We start from the raw sequence: 17,058 nt of genomic DNA, 5'->3' as shown, positions 1-17,058 counted from the left end.
TGAGTTTGTCCGTCGTAAGTGTGAGCTGGTCCATCGTATTTGTGAGTTGGTCCGTCGTATTTGTGAGTTGGTCTGTCGTAGTTGTGAGTTGATCCGTCGTAGTTGTGAGTTGGTCCGTCGTAAATGTGAGTTGGTCTGTCGTAGTTGTGGTTGGTCTGTCGTAGTTGTGAGTTGATCTGTCGGAGTTATGAATTGGTCCGTCGTAGTTGTGAGTTGGTCCGTCATATTTGTGAGTTGGTCTGTCGTAGTTGTGAGTTGGTCCGTCGTAGTTATGAATTGGTCTGTCGTAGTTGGAGTTGGTCCGTCGTAGTTGTGGGTTGGTCCGTCGTAGTGATGAATTGGTCTGTCGTAGTTGTGAGTTGGTCCGTCGTAGTGGTGAGTGTGAGTTGGTCCGTCGTAGTTGTGAGTTGGTCTGTCGTAGTTATGAATTGGTCCGTCGTAGTTGTGAGTTGGTATGTCGTAGTTGTGGTTGGTCCGTAGCAGTTGTTAGTTGGTCTGTCGTAGTTGTGAGTTGGTCCGTTGAAGTTGTTAGTTGGTCCGTCATAGTTGTGAGTTGGTCCGTCGTAGTTGTGAGTTGGTCCGTCGTAGTTGTGAGTTGGACCGTCGTATGTGTGAGTTGGTCCATCGTAGTTGTGAGTTGGTCCGTCGTAGTGAGTTGGACCGTCGTTTGTGTGAGTTGGTCCATCATAGTTGTGAGTTGGTCCGTCGTATTTGTGAGTTGGTCTGTCGTAGTTGTGAGTTGATCCGTCGTAGTTGTGAGTTGGTCCGTCGTAAGTGCGAGTTGGTCCGTCGTAAGTGTGGGTTGGTCTGTCGTAGTTGTGGTTGGTCTGTCGTAGTTGTGAGTTGATCCGTCGTAGTTATGAATTGGTCTGTCGTAGTTGTTAGTTGGTCTGTCGTAGATGTGAGTTTGATCCATCGTAGTTGTGAGTTGGTCCGTCGTAGTTGTGAGTTGGTCTGTCGTAGTTGTGAGTTGGTCTGTTGAAGTTGTTAGTTGGTCCGTCGTAGTTGTGAGTTGGTCCGTCGTATTTGTGAGTTGGTCTGTCGTAGTTGTGAGTTGGTCCGTCGTAGTTATGAATTGGTCTGTCGTAATTGGAGTTGGTCTGTCAAAGTTGTGGTTGGTCCGTCGTAGTTGTTAGTTGGTCTGTCGTAGTTGTGAGTTGGTCCGTTGAAGTTGTTAGTTGGTCCGTCATAGTTGTGAGTTGGTCTGTCGTAGTTATGAATTGGTCCGTCGTAGTTGTGAGTTGGTACGTCAAAGTTGTGGTTGGTCCGTCGTAGTTGTTAGTTTGTCTGTCGTAGTTGTGAGTTGGTCCGTTGAAGTTGTTAGTTGGTCCGTCCTAGTTGTGAGTTCGACCGTCGTATGTGTGAGTTGGTCCGTCATAGTTGTGAGTTGATCCGTCGTATATGTGAGTTGGTCTGTCGTAGTTGTGAGTTGGTCCGTCGTAGTTGTGAGTTGGTCCGTCGTAGTTGTGAGTTGGACCGTCCAATGTGTGAGTTGGTCTGTCATAGTTGTGAGTTGGTCCGTCGTAGTTGTGAGTTGGACCGTCGTATGTGTGAGTTGGTCCGTCAAAGTTATGAGTTGGTCCGTCGTAGTTATGAATTGGTTCGTCGTAGTTGTGAGTTGGTCCGTCGTAGTTGTGAGTTGGTCCGTCGTAGTTGTGAGTTGGTACGTCGTATTTGTGGTTGGTCCGTCATAGTTGTGAGTTGGTCCGTTGAAGTTGTGAGTTGGTCCGTCCTAGTTGTGAATTCGACCGTCGTATGTGTGAGTTGGTCCGTCATAGTTGGGAGTTGGTCCGTCGTAGTTGTGAGTTGGTCTGTCGTAGTTGTGAGTTGGTCCGTTGAATTGTGAGTTGGTCCGTCCTAGTTGTGAGTTCGACCGTCGTATGTGTGAGTTGGTCCGTCATAGTTGTGAGTTGGTCCGTCGTATATGTGAGTTGGTCTGTCGTAGTTGTGAGTTGGTCCGTCGTAGTTGTGAGTTGGTCCGTCGTAGTTGTGAGTTGGACCGTCCAATGTGTGAGTTGGTCCGTCATAGTTGTGAGTTGGTCCGTCGTAGTTGTGAGTTGGTCCGTCGTAGTTGTGAGTTGGATCGTCGTTTGTGTGAGTTGGTCCGTCAAAGTTATGAGTTGGTCCGTCGTAGTTATGAATTGGTTCGTCGTAGTTGTGAGTTGGTCCGTCGTAGTTGTGAGTTGGTACGTCGTATTTGTGGTTGGTCTGTCGTAGTTGTGAGTTGGTCTGTTGTAGTTGTGAGTTGGTCCGTTGAAGTTGTTAGTTGGTCCGTCGTAGTTGTGAGTTGGACCGTCGTATGTGTGAGTTGGTCCGTCATAGTTATGAGTTGGTCCGTCGTAGTTGGAGTTGGTCCGTCGTAGTTGTGAGTTGGTCCGTCGTATTTGTGAGTTGGTCCGTCGTAGTTGTGAGTTGGTCCGTCGTAGTTGTGAGTTGGTCTGTCGTAGTTGTGAAGTGGTCTGTCGTAGTTGTGAGTTGGTCCGTGAGTATAAAACATTGTGAGAAACGGCTCCCTCTGAAGTAACGTAGTTTTCGAGAAAGAAGTACTTTTCCACGAATTTGATTTCGAGACCTCAGAATTAGAATTCGAGCTCTCGAAATCAAGCATCAGAAAGCACACAACTTCGTGGGACAGGTTTTTTTCTTCTTCATTGTTATCTCGCAACTTCGATGACCAGTTGAGCTCAACTTTCACAGATTGGTTATTTTATGCAAATGTTGAGATACACCAAGTGAAAAGACTGGTCCTTGACAATTACCAGTAGTGTCCAGTGTCTTTAAAAATCTAACAGGCAAAGGTCGGTATGATATTCGTTTGACTTCTCAATCGAGTTTGTTAGTGCTTGTAAGAGGTCAGATGTTGTAACTTGATCCAAAACCTACCTGCTCTCTTGCTGGGTTGCCGTCAAGTTGCTTTAGCGAACATACATCACTCAGGTTAAAAGATTGCATATCGGTTACGGTAATAGAACTAAAGTTTGCTAGTTTTGTGTGTCCCTTTTCCTGATTAGGAGCATGACTTTGGACTCAAATCACTGGGAAGGAATTTCTTCAATCTTCTGAAACGATTTTGTTGAATAAGGTAGATGTGATTGTTCTTCCTCGCCCATAAACTTGGGCTAGTGCTATTATTTAATCCTCTCCGTTCTCATTTTCCTGAAAGTACCTGAGATCTCTTGGTATAGAATCAAATTCGGCACTGCGTCTCATCTCTAGACAAGTCTTCTTCAGGTGTCTATCGGGTTGATTGCTGCTGGGAGTTATTACATATTCTTTTGAATGTTCCACTCCTTGTTTTTTACAGGACATGAGTTCATTTCCTCTATAAATTGTTTGTGTAAGGTCTTTGGGCCATATGTTCCTCTCAGGTTATTGTGTCGCGTTTAGATGTGAGGCTTAAGGAGAAGAAAAAGATACCCAAGATCTTGGTGAGAGACCTTATGTAAGCTGATGAAACGTGATTAGTTGCATATTCAGATATCAGCTTCAAAAACATACAGCTGATGTTAGATCAATTGGTCTCCACGTCAATATCAAGAAAGCAAAGGTCATGTACCAGCCAGAACCCGGGTGTGTACCTATTCCCCGCCAACCACAACGATCAATGGAAATCCTTTTGATCATTTGGTGTAACACTTCATCTACCTAAATTGGGTCCACCATGTCTCGTGACATCACCCTAGATGCCAAGCTTGCCACTCGTACCCATCTGCATGGGCTGCCTTTGGAACAGGCAAGGTATCTGGGACCTTATTCATGAAGCCTTCTTAGGCCTTAGTAAGCATTTTCGTGTTACTAGTTCGTTCTTAGCGAGTTGCGTAATATTCACGAAGCACTCGTAACTTCAATCGAGTGCGTAAGTCCTTACTAGTGCTACGTGGGGTGTTTTCGGGTTCGTAGGGTTTTCTTAAGCCCTTTTTCAACATTCCTGGTCGACATTTTCGGGCAAATTGAGCTTTATGTGAAGGACAACAACTTTTAATATGTTCTACAATCCTTGCGAAGTTTTCTCAAACATTGCGACATTTTTGAGAAGGTGCAACCTATTTTTTATCTATTTTCAAATAATTTTTTCTTGATTTATATTATTTTATTTCATCATTTTATATTTAGTTTTTATTTATTTCTTTACTTTTTTATTCGTTTATTTTATTTTGTATTTATTATGACTATTTGTTGTGATGGTTATTTGTTACTTCTATTATTTTGTACTTTCTTATTTTAATTTAGTTGTGTATTGTTTATTACTATGTTGGTTTTAATTTAGTTCGTTTGGTTGGTGTTTCTGTTCTTGTTTGGTTATGCGGGGTTTTAAAGTTGTTTAGGGTAGTTTCTGTTAATACAATTATTTTACTTGCCATAATTTGTGTTTCAATAAAATGTTACTGGTAGTAGTGATTAGTAACAGCAACAACCCGATAGTTCAGCGGTAACCAGCTACATTTTGTACTCTCATTGCATGTTGGTGTCGGCCTTTCTTTTCAGCGTTACGACATCCAAAAATTTGTTGTTAAGCACCGATTAATTAAATGCAACAATGTCAACTAACTTCACTATCTCAATGGCGAGAAATTCGCCTTCCGGTCTTCGCCTCATCCTCGCGTTGCGGGACAACGGCCTTTCTCCTTACTTACTAAAGTCTTACTAAGAGCCACGTAAGTGAACGATTTACGAGTGTTTACCAAGCTACCTCGCTACTCAACTCAGCCAAAGCATATACGATGGACAGGTGCGACATCAAACGATCTATCCTTGGCGTGTCATGGCCGAGCGGTCAAGGGCATCGGGTTCAAGCTGTGGCGTTCGATCAGCAGGGTGTGGGTTCGAATCCCGGTCGTGACACTTGCTACCTAAAAGTTGAGAGGTAGTGCTTTCTGCTCTACCGGCCAGGCAAACCTGTTAAAGATGGAGCATGGTATAAAGCGGAACGCGAAGCCTTTTACGGCCTGGGGTCCGGGCCCGCCAAAGTGCCCGGGAAAATTTTGAATTCTAGGTGCTCTGTGGTGCAATCTTAGGCCAATAAGAGGCAAAAAGAATGGGACAGAACATAAGCCTTTAAAATGTGACCAGCAGTAGAACCTTTTGAGTTAACAGCATCTCCACGTGCAGATCTATGACACAAGTATTGGCGGACAAATCTGTCAAAGAGTGAGCACGCGAGTGTGAAACCTTTACGGCATGGGTCCGGGCCCGCTTAAGGGCACAGGACAGTTTTGCAATGTTTGTACGCAAGGTTTGCAGAAAAAGAAAACAATCTCAGAAACGTCTCAATTGAATATCGTGTAAAATGGAACAGAACTCATAACAGCCTTGGGTGCGGAGTTACCTGGGTGAAACCAAAGATAAACATTACCAATATTGCTCGCCATAGAGGCCACAGAACGACAATGACAGACAGAGACAGCGCGTCACCGTAAAGTAAACATTTACGGTAACTACAAGAGAACCAAAAAGTATGGAGGCGGCACGCACATACGTAATAAGACACACGAGTTAACAAAAACTGGGGACATTGGGTCGTATGAATAAAAAGTAGTATTTACTGACAAGTACTAGCAAAAAGTAAAAGCATAAACTTCCAAGTAGAAGCATTCAGTAAAAGCATCTTCTGAATTCCGTATGAATAAACCTATTCTTTTACTGCAAAGTATTCACTTAATGCTTTGGAGTAAATACTTCTGATATACCATGGCTGAATGGCTCTTAACAAAAGGTTTCCTTTGTATTACAACTCCCATTCACGTCTACGTATGCACTCACACACACATAAGCAGCATTTGATTTAACAGAAACATAGAAATCTTCAAGTCAGCCATGAGGTTTTTATTCTGACAACATTTTGATGAAGACGACTCATGGACACACAGAATCAAAACGTTTTTGTTAAGCTTTTGAAACTTGGAGTGGAGCATGACAGCGCTGGATAGAGAAGATGAGAGCTGGGTATAGCTATTTAATTTAAACTTTAATAATAACACGAACAACATTCTATTGAAATGCATTTAATTGTTTAAAAAATTACTTCTTCTGATTTTATGAACAATATTAATAAGCCTTAATGATCGAGGCATTCATTTCTGAGTTGAAAAATTCTTTATATCTTTTTAAAAAGCTTACTGTAATGATACAAAACGGTTTTTTACAAACGGTTTTATTTTATCCTCAGCATTTATAAACAAGTTTGATTAAAAGCAGTTTGAGTTTGTGTGTATTGTTTCTGTTGTGAAACACTGGGTCGTATGAATAAAAAGTAGTATTTACTGACAAGTACTAGCAAAAAGTAAAAGCATTCAGTAAAAGCATCTTCTAAATTCCGTATGAATAAACCTATTCTTTTACTGCAAAGTGTTCACTTAAATGAACACGTTGCCTTGGATCGGAGAAGTTGGTCTATAAAAAGCGTTTGAAACCGTTTGTTATGAAATGTATATGGTTAGAAAGATGTTTTAAAAGTAGAATATAATGATCCACACAAGTATCTCTCAAAATTGCACGGTTTTCTTTTTACATCGCGAACTATCACGGTCGGCCATTTATGGGGGTCAAAATTTTGACTCCCATAAATGGCCGACCGTGTTATTGGACGAGGTAAAAAGAAAACCACGCAATTTCGAGGCATATTTGTGTAGATCATTGTATTCTACTTTTACATCATCTTTCTAACCATATGCATTTTATAATAAACGGTCAAAAAACGACCAACTCGACCGATCCAAGGCAACGTGTTCCTTTAATGCTTTGGAGTAAATACTTCTGATATACCATGGCTGAATGGCTCTTAACAAAAGGTTTCCTTTGTATTACAACTCCCATTCACGTCTACGTATGCACTCACACACACATAAGCAGCATTTGATTTAACAGAAACATAGAAATCTTCAAGTCAGCCATGAGGTTTTTATTCTGACAACATTTTGATGAAGACGACTCATGGACACACAGAATCAAAACGTTTTTGTTAAGCTTTTGAAACTTGGAGTGGAGCATGACAGCGCTGGATAGAGAAGATGAGAGCTGGGTATAGCTATTTAATTTAAACTTTAATAATAACACGAACAACATTCTATTGAAATGCATTTAATTGTTTAAAAAATTACTTCTTCTGATTTTATGAACAATATTAATAAGCCTTAATGATCGAGGCATTCATTTCTGAGTTGAAAAAATTCTTTATATCTTTTTAAAAAGCTTACTGTAATGATACAAAACGTTTTTTTACAAACGGTTTTATTTTATCCTCAGCATATATAAACAAGTTTGATTAAAAGCAGTTTGAGTTTGTGTGTATTGTTTCTGTTGTGAAACACTGTGTATGTGTCTATTTAATATTTCAGTGATGTCTTTCCTTTGGACTAAAAAATTTATCCTGTGAGGAACATTCATAAACACTGTCATTTCTTCGGACGAGCCTTTTACTTCTGTGCCCAAGGTAGCTCTGGAGCTACCTTGAAAAATCACTAGTACTTACTTGCGTTTTGTAGTATATTCTCCGTTTTATTCATATGGAAGTAAGTAAGTGCTAAAATTAAAAGCATTTACTTTTTGGTAAAAGTAGATACTTTTAGCATTTTAGTAAATACTTTTAAGTAACAGTTTTTACTTCCTTTTATTCATATGGATGGTAGTAAATACTTGAAATTTTCAAGTAAAAGTAAGTACTACTTTTTATTCATACGACCCACTGTGTATGTGTCTATTTAATATTTCAGTGATGTCTTTCCTTTGGACTAAAAAATTTATCCTGTGAGGAACACTCATAAACACTGTCATTTCTTCGGACGAGCCCTTTACTTCTGTGCCCAAGGTAACTTGAAAAATCACTAGTACTTACTTGCATTTTGTAGTATATTCTCCGTTTTATTCATATGGAAGTAAGTAAGTGCTAAAATTAAAAGAAGTTACTTTTTGGTAAAAGTAGATACTTTTAGCATTTTAGTAAACACTTTTAATTAACAGTTTTTACTTCCTTTTATTCATATGGATGGTAGTAAATACTTGAAATTTTCAAGTAAAAGTAAGTACTACGATTTATGTCAATGACGGGACACAGGGGTTGGGACACAGGGTTTGGTCTCACACAGTGCAATATTTGAGTTTCACGATAAAGGTGGTCAAAGGCACAGGGAACATTAATGATATTGTGTCCCCCACCCTTAATTTTTTTTTAGCATTTTAGATGCTCTGTGGTGCAATCTTGGGCCAATTTTGTAGGGAGACATGATTTTGATATATTGCCCCCCCCCCCCCCCCCCACCCATCAACAAGTGGTTTCATCCTTTGCCCCCAGGATTAATGCCCATGGCGGGACACAGAGTTTGGTCTTACACAGTGCAAAACTTGGGCTTCATGATAAAGGTGGTCAAAAAGGTGGGGGACATTTAATATTGAGTCCCCACCCTCCAAAAGATGGGGGGGGGGGGTACATGTCCCTCTGTTTGACGCCCATGCTCATTGGCATCAAAATCAACCTACCACACAACCAACAATGAAGTGCTGGCACGAACCAACAACAGCCTCAGCATTAAGAGCATCCTGCTTAACAGACAGCTTTATTCAATGCAATTCACTTAATTATCCCTGATGGGAAATTTATTTCGGCCTTTTCATCAAAGTTTACAAAAAGTACAAAAAAATACAAATTAACTTTTATCATAATTTATACGGGACAGAATACACGTACAAGCTATAGAGTTCTCTATAAATATATATAGTGGTATTGAGAAAGATACATTTAACTATCTTCTCCCACATGACCCCCGTACAGCAAGGTTCTACCTTCTACCTAAGATACATAAGCCCAATAACCCGGGGAGACCTATTGTATCTGGGAATGGTAGCCCCACAGAGCGCATTTCTGAGTTTGTCGATAGCTTCCTCAAACCCTTAGTCTGCCGTATTCCTTCCTTCATCAAGGATACCAAAGACTTTCTCCACAAACTAGATGAGGTCAAGCACCAAATACCTGACTCTGCCATTTTGGTTACTTTTGATGTTTCATCACTGTATACTAACATCAGTGGCGTAACTAGACATTTTCATTTGGTGGGGCAAGTGGGGGCAAAGATTAAATTTGGGGGGGCCAAAGAAGTGCAAGATTAGTATTAAATATGTTAACTGATATATAGTTGATACACACCAATGCAGTTCTAAAACAGTCTATAGTCAGCATGTAACAAAAGATTGCGAAAACAACAAAATCTTAGAGAACATGTCATTTTGTATAAGATAAAACTTTTTGACTGTATAAAAGGATTAACTTACCAACTGTGGTCAGCAAGTACCAATTTAGAGTTGTACACGGTATTCTCAACTAGGCTTTGTGGGTGTGTAAATACCCAAAACATAATAATATTAGGCCAAGTAAAAATAGAAAAATAGAAATGTTTAGCGTCCCCGCCCGCTTCCTTTTTACAGGACACCTCTTTTTTTTCTTAAGTTTTTTTATGCACATTTTTTTTTCTTTTTCTTTTTGAAAAAGGGTTATTTTAAATGATCTCAGAAAAAAAAAAAATAATACTGAATGTCTTGTCTGAATACCTTGACTAAACTGTTTCATTAATGTTTTGTGTATTTCAGCAGCAGAAAAAAAAACAGTTGATATTTGACATTCATGGCGACCACCTTGAAATAAAAAATAAAAAGCCCCTCCTCCTTCCTTATTTTTGAGAAACCCAGACACTAAACATGTTTTTTTTTTTACTCGGCCTTATTGTAACAAGTGTAAGCCAAAAATACAGGATCGAAATTGTGGGTGTTCTTATCACATTTTAGTTACGAAACGGATATTTAAAAATAATAGGCTTACCTCTCAATTGCACCGCTTGCTTCAAAGGAGAAGAAATGGTCTAAGCAACCTTTTTCGCTGGCCATTTTTTTGCTGTAGTAAATTTCTCTGTAGTGCATCTGACCATGGAGGTAGAAATTTCTACCTCCATGATCTGACGGTAGAAATTTCTACCTCCATGATCTGACTTTGTGTTTACGGAGCTATTGGTCTGCGTTCAGACCACCACGTATTTAACAGAACTTTGTCACATCCTGCACTCTCTGTAACCGCAAAACCACAACAAACATTTACCGCCAATACGATCGCGCGCGCGTTTCCACGCATTTTTCATGTTATAGTCCACATAGGGCCTACTGATAATGAATAAAAGTTTTCCGTTTTACGGCAGCATTTTATGCAGCCTTAAACGATTTATATATAAGGCCTATAAGAATATACTTATCTCTGATTTCATATGGGGGGGCAAGAGGGGGGGGGGCAAGGGTTCCGAGCGGGGGGGCGCCGGCCCCCCCCTGCCCCCCCCCCCCCCTCTGGTTACGCCACTGACTAACATACCCCATCATGAAGGCATGAGTGCATGTGTCTCTGCCCTCAATGCTAGTAATCAGTCCCGCCCCTCAGTGAGTCATATTAAGGAACTCATGAGCCACATTCTAATGAAGAATAATTTCACATTTTCTGACAGGCATTTTCTACAGGTACAGGGTACTGCCATGGGTACCAAGATGGCACCCTCATATGCCAACCTATTCATGTCTCAGTTGGAGGACAGACTCCTTTCCTCCGCCCCCAACCGACCACTAGTTTGGTGGAGATTTATTGATGATATTTTCCCCATCTGGGGTGGGGACCAAGACAGCTTGGATGAGTTTATTAACCATATCAACTCATTTCACCCCACCATAAAGTTCACTACCGAACAATCTCTCACCAGTGTGAACTTTCTAGATGTGACAATAACCAAGTCTCTTAATGGCCTTGTCACAGATGTTTACAGTAAACCCACCGACACCCACCAGTACCTTCTCTCCAATAGCTGTCACCCTAGTCACTGTAAGAAGGCCATTGCTTACAGTCAGGCCTTACGTATCAGGCGTATCTGTTCCACAGATACTCTGTACAAGAGGCGCTCATCAGAGCTAAGGAAACACCTTGTATCTAGGGGACACAGCGAACGTAGGGTCCAACTTGCTATCAACAGGGCTCTCAACGTACCTCGTCATACTCTGTTGACTAACACGGGAGCTAAAAAAGCTCCGACCAATAGAGTTGCTTTGGTCACCACCTTCCACCCCAAACTACCCAAACTTCCCTCAATTCTCAATAATAACATGCCTATACTTCACTCCTCCAGCAGGTTACACTCAGCAATCCCTAAGGTTCCCATGGTTGCATTCCGCCGCCCTAAGAACCTTGGTGACATACTAGTCAGGGCCAAACTTCCCCCAGGTACAGTCCAAACACAACCCCCGACAGATATACTGGGCTGTCATAAATGTACCCGTTCCAAATGCAGAACGTGTCTGCACATTAAGCCCTCATTTAAGGTGAAGAGTCATACCACTGGCTCTTCATACAACATCAAGACCGACTCTGAATGTAGCACATCTAATGTAGTCTATGTCATATCATGTAAGAGATGTGGGCTACAATATGTGGGAGAGACTAAGACCAAACTTAGTCTTCGCTTTGCGAATCATGTCTCTTCCATAAAGACTAAGAAACCGTACCCAGTCTCTATCCACTTCAACAGCCCCAATCATAGTGTCAGTGATGTTGAACTTCTGGTGATTGAAGCTTGCAATGGTGATGACACACACCGCAAGAGTAGAGAATCACACTGGATTCACCAACTCAAGACAGTCAAACCCTTTGGACTTAACATAAACACTGGTGTTAAATAACTTCTCATTACCTTCCACTTCACTTCGGCCTAAGAACTTATATGTTGTATATATTCTGTACATAAAGTATATAGGGGATAAGTAACTGCCCAAGTCCGTACGTACGGGGGGAGGGGTATGGCAGATAGCTTGTGGACACCGAGATGTCTGGCGGCCTTAGCTGCGCTACTAAACGCACAAACATCGACACTCACTGAAAATTTTGGAGATCTTGCCAAATGGCAGCATGCTGCAGCATGCAGCAGCATGCAGCAGTGACCAGTGGCACAAAGATGATGCTGGAGAAGCTGCTCGGGAATGCCGACATGGACGAAGTGCCATCTCTAACACCACGACAGGGATACGGCAATTCTCATGTCATTTCTGTGGACGTCAGACTGCTGCCAGATATGGTTGAACGAGCCTTAGCAAGAACTCACACTGTCTCATGAACTACACAAGTTGTTCATCGGGTTGTACCTGCATCAGTTGTTTTATCTTGTTTTGCACTTCATAGACGTTATCGCTTAGCGATACACAACCTATATCTGGACATGTCCCCCACCTTTTGGAGGGTGTGGGACACAATATCAAATGTCCCCCACCTTTTTGACCACCTTTATCATGAAACCCTGTGTCCCTATATGGGCATGAATCCCGTGGGCAAAGGATGACACAATATCCCCCTCAAAATTGGCCCTATATTGCATCACAGAACATCTAAAATGCAAAATTTTCCCGGGTCCTTCATCGGGCCCGCACCCCGAGCCGTAAAGGCTTCTCACACGCATGCTCCATCGTTGACAGATTTGCAACTCCCCCTTGAAAGAGCGGAAGGGACGTGTACCCCCCCCCCAACCCCACCCCATTTTCGAAGGGTGGGGGCACAGTATCAAATATTCCCCGTGTCGTTCCACCTTTATCATGAAAATCGTGTTTTGCACTGTGGAACTGTGGAGCACTCTTGAACACAATATTCACACAGCTTATTGTTCTGTTTCGTTTGCCATTTTGGCCGCTAAATGGCCTAAAGATTGCACCACAGAGCACGGACCCATGTCGTAAAGGTTTCACACTCACGTGCTCACTTTTTGACAGTATTTCCCCTTAAAACTTGGTTCATGGATCCGCACTTGAAAATGCTGTTAACCCAAAAGGTTCTACTGCTGCTCACATTTTACAGATGTTCTGTTCCGTTCTGTATGCCTCTTATTGGCCTAAGATTGCACCACAGAGCATCTACAATGCAAAATTTTTCCGGGCCCTTAAGCGGCCCCGGACCCATGCCGTAAAGGTTTCGCACTCGTGATTTCACTCTTCGACAGATTTCCCCCAAAAAACTTGGTTCATAGATCCGCACTTGAAGATGCTGTCAACCCAAAAGGTTCTACTGCTGCTCACATTACAGATGTTCTGTTCCATTCTGACAGATTTGCCCCATAAAACTTGTGTCTTAGGTCGAGTGATGATAGGGATGAACCGCCGCCTGAGCATTAGAATGCAGAAACAATATTGATATAACGAAGCTATAATTGAGTTGCTTTTTAGGTACAATAACCATGATAGCAAGAATAGGTGCATCATAGCTTGAAAAAGGCATTAAATTCCAACTTCTGAGAGGGGGGAACATCACCCCTCAGGTTCACTAGACTGCACAAGAGGGCATCTACGGGCTAAACAAAATTCCCGGGCCCTAAAGCGGGCCCCTGACCCCACGCCGTAAATGTTATGTTCCCCCCACCTTTCAAGACGGATTTACGCCCCTGTCATTCATCGATATCATGGATCTCACTTGCCTAAGACTGCACCACAGAGCATCTACAATGCAAAAGTGTCCCCCTTACGCGGGCCCGGATTCACGCCGTAAAGGACGCTTGCGTGCTCCGTCGCGACGCGTCGTTGACAGACTTGCCCCTCCCCACAGAGCATTACAGAATGCAAAATGTTTCCCGGCCCTTAAGCGGGCCCCAGACCCCACACCGTATAAGGCTTCAAATTCCACACAATGCTCCATCTAGGCAGTGGACACTATTGGTTATTACTCAAAATAATTATTAGCATAAAACCTTTCTTGGTGACGAGTAATGGGGAGATGTTGATGGTAAACATTGTGAGAAACGGCTCCCTGAAGTGACGTAGTTTTCGAGAAAGAAGTAATTTGATTTCTAGACCTCAAGTTCTAAATTTAGAACTTGAGGTCTCGAAACCAACCATCCAAACGCACACAACTTCGTGTGACAAGGGTGTTTTTTTTCTTTCATTATTATCTCGCAAGCTATCCGATTGAGCTAAAACTTTCATGGATTTGTTATTTGCATTATGTTGAGATACACCAACTGTGAAGGCTAGTCTTTGACAAATACATATAGTGTCCACTGCCTTTAACAAAATGGTGCACCAATTGGATTACAATGACCTTAAAGTCCCGAAAATCAAACATCTGAGGGAGCCAAACCACCCACTCAGACTCGGCATCCAAAAGGGCCCGACAATAATTTGTGGACGAATTTGTACTGCATTATTTGTTTACTTTTAAATCATTTCAGATGAATTTAAAGGGTCAAAAGATTCCTCTGAACATGCTAAATTGCACCAGAGAGCATCTACGACCTAACGAAATTCCGAGCCCTAAAGCGGGCCTCGGACCCAACTTCATAAATGCTCAATGACGAACGATGCCCCCTCCCCCATCTTTCAAGACAGATTGACGCCCATGTATCGTGTGTCTAGACAGATGTGCCGATTAGGATGAGATTCCTGTCTCATGTATTATCTCCTACGCGATTTTGAATGAAAAGATGGCTGCCTCATGGTCAGTTTAGAATAGTGAACAACCTGCGAAAAGTTTTTTTCTTTTCTTTTCAATTCAAAATTATGACCGTTATTAACTTGTTAAAATAAATTAAACTTGACAGTCTTCTATCGAGTGTGTATCGGCTACAGGCTTTCAAAACTATACGGTAACAAATCAAAAGGAGCAAGTATTGCGAAATTAAAAACAATAGGCTTACATACAGAATGTAAATGAAATGTAAAAAAACACTGAAACGCATCTTACGAAGAATAACTCAAGTGCCAATCAAAAGTTTCGGGGTATGGCTCACGTTTATTTTGAACGCACAGAAGTTGAATTTCATTGTCCATTATTAAACGAAAAAGAAAACAAAAACTACAAATTCATGTGCGATTCGATGATTTAATTTGATTTCATGAATTGTAAAAAGGTAGTAGAAATTCAAGTTTAGATTCTGGTCAAAGTGTACTCGTGAATGCCTACTAACAAAATCGAATGACTGAAACGAATCTGAATGAGAAGAAAGAAACAATGTGTTCTCGAAAACGAAATTGGATCATGCATTAAAATAGCAAAACAGATAACCCAGTTTGAAATTTCTGAAATTGGCCCGGAAGACCTATAGTAAACGAATGATGAATGTTTATGGGTGCAATGGAGAGAGTATTTTCATAAGTTGAAGTGTGGGTGTTCTATTCAACGAGACGAAGCACAGTTTTTGTATAGAACATCAAATATTTCAACGAATGAAAAAATTATCTCCACTGCATGAATGCCAAACAGTTAATATTGGTTTTGTATAACACCCATGTGGATATTTGTCTTTATTAAGATTGTATTACGGCATCCACTACGACGAGCTAGGGCGCTTTATACAGCTGTGAAAATCCGATTTGATGGTTGGTCGCGCCTTGGGAATCGTCAAACTGAAGTGTCTTCAGCGAATAGACACCGATGCCTACAGGCGTAAACTCGTTCCCAGTGGTCTACGACTCTCGCCAAGGCACTCTTTTCTTTCCTGGATTACCTTGCTCGATCGTAACCCTGGAAGTTTTACTTTGAAATTTTAAAATGTATTGGATATTTTTATCCAAGTATATTACATATTGTAAATAAGTCCTACTGTGGTAGTTGCAGAATGTGTTCAAGAATGGACGGGACACGTTGTCAGTGCTAAATAAATCTGTCCCTAGTCCTCCATATGGGAAATTAACGTGGGCTGAGGGAGATTGATTAAAAAGGGGGCGCTATCAGAAGAAGCTTGTATACAGTTTGCCGTATGGGGGGGGGGGGGGGGGGCACGATCATTAAGCTGGCACACACTGGTCTTTAATAGGATCGAAAAGATATTTTGAAAGTATCATATAATTAGTCGCACGAATATATTAATTGTGTGATTTTCCTTTTAGTTCGTGAACTATACAACACCAGTTTGGGGGTAATAAAATGTGTACCCATTGCTGTCACCGCAAGGGTCTATTCACTTAAAATACGACATGTTTTTGCAAGGTCAGCCTAAACTGCACTAATGTACTCAAGTCACAAAATCGAACAAGATAAAAAGGGAACTGGGCTCAATTTCACGTGACTGTCTACCGTATATCGGCGGTTTTTTAAACAAAGATTTAGTTCAGAACAAAATTCTTCGTTTGACGGGTATTCTTGTTTGACGTGCGAGAATGTTACACACAAAGTCTGTGTGCATTTATTTTCCGAGAGTGAAAAGATGGCAGCCTTTCAATGTTTCGAATAAAGGAAAAAAATTCTTACAAAATAAAATCATAACTGGATTAGGGTATTGTTTTTGTGTGTGTTTTAATTCAGTATGCCTTTCTCCAAATACACACAAGTCGTTGAGGTTTTGGTAGATTGAAAAAGTAAACCAGTGTGCCTTTTTGTTTCATTTAATTCCAAATTTATTTTTGTCCGCAGGTGAACGATCGGGCAATTAGTTAAAGTTCCCCGGCCTAGATTGGCCAATTAAAGGAAGATGGTTTAAAGTAAAGGAATCTCAATAGAGCTACCAAATTGGTTCGCTGAATCAAAGAGAAATGACAGGGCCTGGGGCTATGTGCATTTCAGCTTTAAAAACGCTTTGCTTGTTCGCCTTGCTTATGTATGTATCCTTGTTGGGGAAAAGCAGTCTGTCTCAACATCAATCTTGATTTTTTTTTAATCGTTTCTTCGCTTGAGTTTTACGCCCGGGGACATATTTTTCAATTAGGGTGGGAAAGGGAATAACTGACACAATAAAGGCGACTATTTGTGCAAGTATTTTCCCCAAGGGCTAGTCGAGATTTGTGCACTTTAGTACAGTAAAATCTTGGGCACGCCTGTCCAGATTGATTCATGCATTATCCAATTAAGCAGAGGCGTATCATAGAGGACATGTATGCAGTTCGGCATAAAACCAATTTATTTTCGATTACGATCCCATATACCATCAAGTGCGTATACCTGCGGCAAAACAGAATTACATTAAATCGGGTTCATTTATTTGGTTTGGATCATCAACTTCATTTAAAAGACCTACTTAAGACTACTTTTGAAATGGAATGTGTATGGTTGTTGGATGTGATGAAAAAATCCCTTGC

The 17,058-nt window shown here is 41.2% G+C and overlaps 1 protein-coding gene across 1 annotated transcript; it reads left to right on the top strand.

Moving 5' to 3' along the window:
* Positions 1-4,721: 4,721 nt before the first annotated feature.
* LOC139940840 (uncharacterized) lies at positions 4,722-12,122 on the top strand. The gene is made up of 4 exons (XM_071937221.1): positions 4,722-4,815; positions 8,765-9,002; positions 10,473-10,963; positions 11,917-12,122. Exons 1-4 carry the CDS (start codon positions 4,722-4,724, stop codon positions 12,120-12,122), a joined length of 1,029 nt encoding a protein of 342 aa, XP_071793322.1.
* Positions 12,123-17,058: the final 4,936 nt, after the last annotated feature.

The sequence above is a fragment of the Asterias amurensis genome, chromosome 8 (assembly GCF_032118995.1).
Source record: "Asterias amurensis chromosome 8, ASM3211899v1".
NCBI classification, from domain to species: Eukaryota; Metazoa; Echinodermata; class Asteroidea; order Forcipulatida; family Asteriidae; genus Asterias; species Asterias amurensis.
Note: the sequence above shows the minus strand (reverse complement) of the source record. Positions and strands in the feature narration are given on the sequence as shown.

What these genes read in the sequence shown, in the direction of transcription:
- LOC139940840 (XM_071937221.1), top strand. Translation starts at nt 4,722, where the DNA reads ATGGACAGGTGCGACATCAAACGATCTATCCTTGGCGTGTCATGGCCG. An exon ending in ACTTTTGATGTTTCATCACT is followed by an intron (nt 9,003 to 10,472) that starts GTATACTAACAT and finishes ATTTTCTGACAG; the next exon opens with GCATTTTCTACAGGTACAGG. An exon ending in ATCTAGGGGACACAGCGAAC is followed by an intron (nt 10,964 to 11,916) that starts GTAGGGTCCAAC and finishes GCCAAATGGCAG; the next exon opens with CATGCTGCAGCATGCAGCAG.